The 9015-nt window shown below is 35.6% G+C and overlaps 1 protein-coding gene across 1 annotated transcript; it reads left to right on the plus strand.

Moving 5' to 3' along the window:
• Window positions 1-228: 228 nt before the first annotated feature.
• On the plus strand, window positions 229-2754 carry LOC18436056 (uncharacterized). The gene is made up of 2 exons (XM_006846083.4): window positions 229-785; window positions 1564-2754. The coding sequence occupies exons 1-2, from the start codon at window positions 735-737 to the stop codon at window positions 2419-2421; spliced, it is 909 nt and encodes a 302-aa protein (XP_006846146.1). The 5' UTR covers window positions 229-734; the 3' UTR covers window positions 2422-2754.
• The last annotated feature ends 6261 nt before the right edge of the window (window positions 2755-9015 follow it).

A 9015-nucleotide genomic window follows, 5' to 3' on the forward strand; every position in this document is an offset into this window, starting at 1 on the left:
TGGCCCTAAAACATTGGTTTTACCCCTAGGACCAAGACTACATTTCGGTTCCTGGGGACCATAAAACGTTTTCCAGATTGAAAAAACCAACTTTGGGTTGCCTCTTGTATTAAGAGTGTGGAAGGTATAGGGCAATGCTGTCTTAACTGCTGAACCCTAAGGTTATTTTCGTCATATAGGTGGAATCCAAAGGGTAATTTAATCGCACAACACATGTTCCGTCACCCTATCAAATCCAGGTTAGTCTATGTCAAGATGTAAAATTCCGGTACAGTCGTCGGGAAAATCAGGAAAAAGACGTAAACTAAGTCGAAACCTTGCCAGGAAACTTAAAAAGACGCCGGGAAACTAGAAAAGTCACCCGGAAAACTATTTAAAGATCCTGAAAAACTTATTACCACCAAAGTCCACCTTTTTTCTTTGTCGGGCATTTCTCCTTCTCTCCTATTATTTTAGCGTTTCATTTTGGGTACAGTCTACTGTGTGAGTTTTTTTTGGTATATTTTTAGGGTTTTCGTGGCCTGTTAAAGGCCTCCCCTTTATCTTTTTCCATCCCCACTTCCCATGCACCCAAATCCCCTCCACCCCACAAAAGAAAAAGAAGCTTACAGGCTAAGTAATTTAGCCCTGAAAAACCCACAAAAAAACTCCTCTTTTTCCTACCCCTAACGCCTCTCTGCAACTCCTCTCCATGTCCATGTAAAAGAATTTCGGCTAAGCTTTCAGAAGAAGACATGGTTTTTACCACAGTTCCCCTTTACATAGACCCACCCAATTGGCCTCAGGTAAAGGAATTTAGGGTTTCTCTAATACTATCCTTTTTTCTTTGTTCTTTGTTCTTCTTTGAATATACCTGTAGCTCTAAGCTTTCTTTCAACATGGGCGTTAGTCTTAGGTTTGGATTTAGGGTTCGTTTTGTTCTTGGAATATACCAGAACTCTATGCTTTCAACAAAACCTGGCAGTTAGGGTTAGAGCTCAGGACTTTCTCATGGGCTCTTCTCTGATAAAAAAGGAGAGTCTGAGATTTTGAGAAAATGGGGGGTTTGGCTTAGCATTTGGGTTGACGTTTTTATATGGGTATTTCTTGAATAATACCAAACGCTCTAAGATTTTTACAAACCTGGTTCTTCTCTGATTATATAGGAGTTTTTTATCTCTATACTAAATTGTAAGGATCTAAGATTTCTACAAAACTGGTTCTTCTCTGATTATATAGGAGGTTTTGATCTCTATACTAAATTCCAACTAGGTTGAAGTTTTTAAGGTTTAGGTATGGGTTCTTCCTTGAATATACCAGTCATCTTGAGCTTTTACAAAGATGAGGTTTTACGAGAAGTTTTGAGCTTGAGATCTTCTTTGAATATGCCAAAGAATCTCATTGATCTTTCCATAAAAATGTTTACCAAGGGTTCATTCTAGTAGGTATGTGGGTTTTTCTTCAGATATAGAAGAAAGATGGGTTTCTTTTGATTAGTAATAGGATTTTCTGAATTTAGGTCTACTTTGGATGATGAGTAGGATCTAGAGATGATAGATTATTTGGTGCAATTTTCGTTTGCAGCAAGAACAAGAAGGAGGCCAAGAAGGAACGGCCATCGGCATCGGCACAGTTTCTGTGCCAGCTTCCGCGGCCACAGCTGGAAGGGCTCGTGGGGCAAGGCCACCAGCTTCCGAGGCCACTGCACTGCGCTGCCCACGGTGCGACTCGACTAATACCAAATTCTGCTACTACAACAATTACAGCCTCTCACAGCCCCGCCACTTCTGCAAAACATGCAGGCGCTACTGGACTCGTGGCGGAGCCCTGCGCAACGTCCCAGTTGGCGGCGGCTGCAGAAAGAATAAGAGAACAAAAAACAACTCAAGCAATAGCGGCAGCTCGGCGTCCAGCTCAAGGCCCTCTCCACAGTTAGACCACCACAGCGCAGTCACTACTGAACAACTGGGTTTCCCGATGGCCATTCCAGAGTTCATGAATGCGAACCGACAAGCTAGTGGACGTGATTTCTCTACAACTCCAGTTGAGTTGTTGGACATGGTAGATTTTAGGGTCCAGGCAGGTCAGTTAGGGCAACACAATTTTCTAGGGTTTGGGCAAGGTGAGGGGCTGGTGGGGTTACAGCAACAGGGATTTTATGGGTTGGAAGGTGGGGAGCAGGGTTATGTGGGCGCAAGTGGGCTCAGGATCAGAAACCCACTTGAAGATGTGGAGAATGGTTTCATGGGTGCGAGTGGATTCAGGGGGAGGAACACAGGTAACATACCCCAGGCGGCGGTGAAATTGGAGGACGGACGGAGTTTGGGGCTTGTGGCAGCAGGTTTAGGTGTTCAGAGGCCGGATTCCGGCAGCGGAGAACAGTACTGGAATCCATGGACTGATCTTTCTGGCTTCACATCAAGCACAGGGCCTTTGTTGTGATCATCTTATTCTATTTGAAAAGTAAAAAGGAAAACAACAGAAGAAGAAGAAAGGGGGAGAAGAAGACCATTAATTCTTGTTTTCTTGTCGTTGTTTTATTTTTGTTTCATTGAGTTATTGAGTGTAATTGTAAAGCATGGAAAGCGTCTTTTGTTTTATTGATAGTTTGGTTCCTTCTCCATCGTCATTTTCTCTCTTCTTAGTTGTGGCATTTATTTAGGGTTTTGTGTTTTTTACTCGTGCAGTAGAAGCCTAATTTTTTTTCAGAAGTCACTTTTGCAGATGAGTGTTGTGTATATGATGGATTGAATCATTTACTGGATATTCTCTTCTTTTTTTGGTGGTTTTTTGGTGCTTTTCTTCTCTGAAATCCATTAAAGCCACCACTACTCCAGGTCTCTCTCGTCTCTCTCTCTCACTTATACAGTTATGAGCTTTTATCATCTATTCTTTGTAATTTTCTTTGATAGCTCGATGGGATTTCATAAACTACTGTGGGAAAACATCAAACTCATTTGATCATATTTAGCAATATTTTCTTTATAATTAAACTGTTTAAGTCGTCAAAAGTTCTATCAGCTAAATGGGATCATCTCAATACTCAGCTTGTGCCTTTTTTTTCTTTAATTTTGTTATTTCTTGATATTTATTTCGTGGTTCCATGAATTCACTGAAGAAGCTGAAGAGTGTGATCATTTCACCTCGCAATTTAAACTATTTTTATAATAAGTGACTTTATCCATTGGATAAATAGATACATAAGGTGGGGTTTTGGCGGGAAACTAACCAAAGCATCAATTGATCTGAAAGGAGACATCACAAGTGACCACGAGAAAGATTATGTTTTCTCAAATTTAATCATTGTTTTGATCATTTAACTGTCCAGATTTATTTTCTTTTCTTCTTTTCTGTATCCTTCCTCTCTGCTATGATTTCATGGTTCCTTCCTTCTTCTACAGAGAGAGAGAGAGAGAGAGAGAGAGAGAGAGAGAGAGAGAGAGAGAGAGAGAGAGAGAGAGAGAGAGAGAGAGAGAGAGAGAGAGAGAGAGAGAGATTCTTTGTTCACTCTCGAGAAGATGAGTATTATGTGTTTTCTTCGTTTGAGTTTGCATCAGAAGCATCAAAGTTCAGAGGAAAATGACTGAGTAAAAATGTTTATGCTTGGAATATAAGACGTGCCCTTGCGCTTTCAAAGGAGAAGAGAGCACGAGAAAACTAAAACTAATGATAGGACAGGAATAGATAGCTTTTCAAATGATTAATTTACCCCCAGTCAGGATTCCCTCCTTAGTGGAACCAAAATCTCTAATCACAGACTTTGGACTTGGTGATGCCAAATTTATTTCGAAAGAAGCAAGAATCTAAATGTTTTAGAAATAAAGTAGAATAATATTGTTAACAAAACAATAGAATATATATCTGTGTGTGTTTTAAGGGATTTTGAGGGAATGTGGGCATATAAACTTGCCTAGACAAGGTGTCAAGACTGAGTTACTCTGACGAGTCCCTAAACCTAAACACTCATAAAAATAGAAAAGATAAATGGATTTTCATGCAAATTTGAATTCAAATACCATTATTCAAACAAAGAATGCTTTCTAGATAGGATCAAAGCATAAAAAACCATGTTTCCAAAGGGAACATTAACTAAACCAAAAGAAAAAGAAAGATGGGGAAATTTGGTGATTTTTTCAAAAACTGGCCCATTTATTGATTCTTTTTGCCAAAAATCATCTACAGTGAACATGACAACTTATGAAAACATGGGCACATCAGCCGTTGAAGGGTATCAGAATAGGTGACTGCCCAATTTCGATCTGAATCGGATGATTCCTACCCAACTCGAATATTTTTATTGTAACATGCAAAAGTGGATTTTAAATTCAATGTATCAACGTACATTGTAAGTTTGATAGCCAAATTAAAACTATGGAGAATTTTCCATTTCAAAACTCATACGTGGTTGCCAATCCAATTCCAAGAGAATTTATAACATTACTTGCGAAAATCACCTCCTCCTAAAAGAGAGTAACAACTATTGAGGGTCTTTTTTTTTTTTTTGGTAATTCAATGGGGAAGACATGCCCCCACTTGTTATTTTGATATAGATTAGGGAGGTAGTTTTTTTAAAAGAAAAAACCTCAAAAATTTTACTAGAAGAGTTTGTTTTGATGCCCAAATATCCTCAAATTGATCATCTAGGCGTCAAGATGCACCGACATGAGAAAAAAAAAATGGATTTCAAGTTTTGGAAATAGTGCATCTTGTAATACATTTTTGGACCGTCTTTTTTCAAGATTTTCAAGTTTTCATACATCTGCTCTATCTACACTATTTTTTAAGCTTTAAATTTTATAATTAGAGTTGAAAATATATTTTAAGGTTATCACAAATATTTCCAGTATTGAAACCAATTTCACAACGCTATTTGAAGTAGTGCTTTACTTTGATTGTTTAAAGCCTCGGCTCTATGCAAACCACACCCAACAACTATTAAGGGGCTATTTTATTTTATTTTTTGTGGTAATTCAGTTGGGATGAAAAGTCCCTACCCATTATTTTTATATAAATTAGAGAGTTAGCTTTCTTTTTCTTTCTTCTTTTTTTTTTATTTTTTTTAAAGTATGAGTATAAGTATAAGTAGATGTGATAACTGAGTGTTGGGGGTGCTACTACCTCGACGCAGCCCCTATCCTGATTAAGGGACTATTTTGATATTCTTTGATGTCAAATGGGCATCCTCGATACGTTTCTGAACCCGTTTCATAAACTCGTGGTCAATATGGTCAACGTGGTCCAAAGGAAAGCACTACTGGCCTCACGGATATTCCTGAAAACTGACAGGGGTATTCTGGGTAGTTTGTCTGAACATGGGTTCTTATGAATTTAATGCTCAGATGTGCTTCTCCTTTATACGTGGGAAAGAATTTGCTTTTGTGAGGACCGAGATTTCGAATAAAGCACCAAGAGAACGCACGTACATTACTCAGTTCGTTAAACAGGCTCCCACGCGTGTCAATTTAACTGTAGTGGGTTTGGCACGTGCAGTTCAAAAACCTAAGATATATTACCAACTTCTCATCTTCTACATTTTGCTTCTTTACCAAGCAAAGATGAGTAGATCAATATCAAAACGGAAAAGGGTCTGTTTTAAAATATTTTTATGCAATACTTTTATGTGAAAATTATGTTATGCACATTTGTTATGCGACAAATGCATATGAAAATCTTTCTATGATAAAAAACTTTACATATTCATGTAAAAATAGAGCGGCATCTCTTGAGGTGGGGAGGGAAATACTTATGTGGGTTTATTTTGGCAAACCATAGCTGCTCACTTTATCAAAATACACTTAGTTCTGATAAAGCACCCCCACGAGTTAGAGAGATTATCTCAAATTTTTAGTTTTAGAGAGAGAAAAATATCTTCAAATTTTAGAGAGAAAAATTATATTTAATTTTAGAGAGAAATTGTTTCAAAAATTTTGAGACGGAAACTATCTCAAATTTTAAGTTTTAGAGAGATAAACTATCTTAAAATGATAGAGAGAGAAATTATATCAAATTTTAGAGAGAGAAAGTATCTGAAAATTTGGTGGTAGCACCATTTGTGCCCCAGCTAAGGTCTAAGTTTCCATAAAAAAAAGTTCTATAAAAAAAAAGTATCTGAAAATATTTAGAGAGAGGAACTATCTTAAAATTTTTAGAGTGGAAATCTATGTCAAATTTTAAGCTTTAAAGAGAGAAAGTAGCTGAAAACTTTTAGAGGGACACTCAACAAATTTTGAGAGAAAAACTATCTCAAATTTTAAGCTTTAGAGAGATAAAGTACATTAAAATTTAGAGATATAAACTATAGCCAATTTTAGATAGAAACTATCTCAAATTTTAAACTAGAGAGAGAAAGTATATTAAAATTTAGATATATATAAATTATATCAAATTTTAGAGAGAAACTAACTGAAAATTTTAGAGAGAAACTTTTTCTAAATTTTTAGAAAGAGAGACTATATAAAATTTTAATTTTTGGAGAGAGAAATTATCTTCAAATGTTAAAGAGAGGAACTAATCCAATTTTAGAGTGAGAAACTACTTAAAAAAAATTAGAGAGAGAAACTATCTCCATATTTTTAGATAAAAAAACTATCTCAAATTTTAAGTTTTAGATAGAGAAAGTATAATAAAATTTTAGAGAGAAAAATTATATCAAATTTTACATAGAGAAACTATCTAAAATGTTTTAAAGAGAAACTATCCCAAATTTTTTTGAGAGAAACTATCTCAATGTTTTTAAAGAGAGAAGCTATCTCAAATTTCAAATATTTAGAAAGAGAAACTCTCTCAAAAATTTTGGATAAAGAAGCTATATTAAAAATTACGATTTAGAGAGAAAAAACTTTCAAAGTTATTAGTGAGAGAAACTGCATCAAATTTTAATTTTTAGAGAGAAATTATTTCAAAAAATTCAAAGAGACTCTCAAAATTTCAAGTTTGTTGTGTTCTCTCTCTCTTATTCCAATTGTGCTTACCAAACATGCAAAAAAGCGTGCTTAAGTAATTTTTCCTGTAAAGTTTTTGCATATTGAAATATTTTTCTGTCAAACATTCACATGTACCAAACATCCCCTAAATTCAGTTATTGTATGCCATAAGATGACTTATGTTTAATATCGAAGAATCCCAAGTGGCCAAGGGTGTGAAACAAAGTTCAAGAGAAATTTTATTGGTGTCTAAGCTTAGTGAATACCAGTGGGGAAAAGTATATAATAAGACTATTTATTTTTGGTACAAAGTAATAATAATCATTAATAGCCATTAAATTTAAAATCAAGTGGCTTGGGATGTGCCAATGAACAAAGTTAAAGCTTAAATGAAAATTTCTAGAATTTCTAGTCATACGCAAGCTGTTGGATTTGATATGGGATAATTAACAGTGACCTCTTTATACTAAAAATGATTGGTGTTATAGTATCAAACGACCCAAACATTTAGTTTCACATCTAAGTTGTGACCTTTTTACGCTAAAAGTAAATACGCTATTCCATATTTCCTTTTTGAAAATGTTATATATAGTTTTTCTTGTAGCGGATGTATATTTATGAGCCCTATGACCCTATTCTACATTATAGGTCAGACGGGCTAGATTTACCAAGCTGGACCGGCTTAAATTCCACAACAGGGCTCCTTTTCATTTTTTTTATAGAAAAAGTTTGTACAAGTGCGAAGCTCTAAATAATCAAATTATGGCGCACCTAAAAAATTTCAGTAAAAGAAGAAGTTTTGATGCCTATAAACCCTCATATTGATCTTCTCGACCTCAAGATGCATCGACATGAGAAAAAATAGATTTTAAGTTTTGAAAATAATCTTGTAATGCATTTTTTGACCATTGATTTTCAATATTTTCAAGTTTTCATAGATCTAATCAATTTACACTATTTTTTAAACTTTAAATTTGATAATTAGGAATGAAAATATATTTTAAGGCTATCACAAAGATTTCTAGTATTGAAACCACATTTCCCGATACTATTTAAAGGTGCAATGCACCCTTTGTTTTATTGCATATCATTTTTATATTTTCTTTGTGCATGTCTAATTTCAAAATATTTCAAAACCTTCCTCTTAAAATGATCCATAGAAAATTATTGAAAAAGAAACATATTCTAGTCGTTGTATGTGCTAAGATTTAAGGGTTGCAACAGGCCCGGCTTGGGCCGTCCCAAACCGGTCCAAAAAAAGCCCTAGCCCTATCAGGGCTAGGCTGGGAGAAATAAAATAAAAATTAAAATAAAATAAAAAAGCAAAAGAAAAAAAAGGTCGGGTCGAGCTTAATTGGGCTGGCCTTGGCCCAGGCCCACGCCCAACCTAGCCCTAGCTGCCGGCCACATTCCATGGCCAGGCCATAATTTCTTAGGGGCCACCCAGCCCATTGCCACTCTTACTAAGATTAATATGAGCCATCTTAGCTATAGATTGTTCAATAAATCGGTTGGCCAAGCTCCCAAACTTATTTCCCTTGGCGTATATATTGTTAGCATGAATAACGTGGGAATTCGGTGACAAACTTCAGGTTGAACGTATGGATTTCAGTTAAAATACAATTTCGTATCAACCTAATATCCACCGGGAAGGCGTGTGGTTTACTTTTCCGTACCCATGATACCCTTCTATTTTTCGAGTAAAGGCGAATATTACAATCACACCCTAGAAATTCAACGAGCTTTCCCTATACTTCCTTCAAAACAAAATAATGCTTTACTCATTGGGCGTGGTTGTGAGAATTACTTCTCATATCCATTTATAAAATTCAAAAACTTCAAAAACTATATAGGTCAAGCATATCTATAAGTACTTGAGAATCAAAATGTATTACATGATGGCCTATTTTCAAGACTTAAAATCTTTTTTTGTTTTTTTTCTAATGTCCATACATCAAGAAGTTTAGATAATCAATCTAACGACTTTTCAACGTCGAAATAGCCTCTTTTAGTAAATTTTTGAGGTGTGCCTCATTCTCTTACTTAGGTTATACATGCATAAATACTTAGCTCCAAGTCCAAACCGAGCCGAAGCGATGGTCTTGCTAGTCGG

This window comes from Amborella trichopoda, chromosome 8 (genome assembly GCF_054954075.1).
Source record: "Amborella trichopoda isolate Santa Cruz 75 chromosome 8, AtrichopodaSantaCruz75HAP2 v2.0, whole genome shotgun sequence".
In the NCBI taxonomy this organism is placed as follows: Eukaryota; Viridiplantae; Streptophyta; class Magnoliopsida; order Amborellales; family Amborellaceae; genus Amborella; species Amborella trichopoda.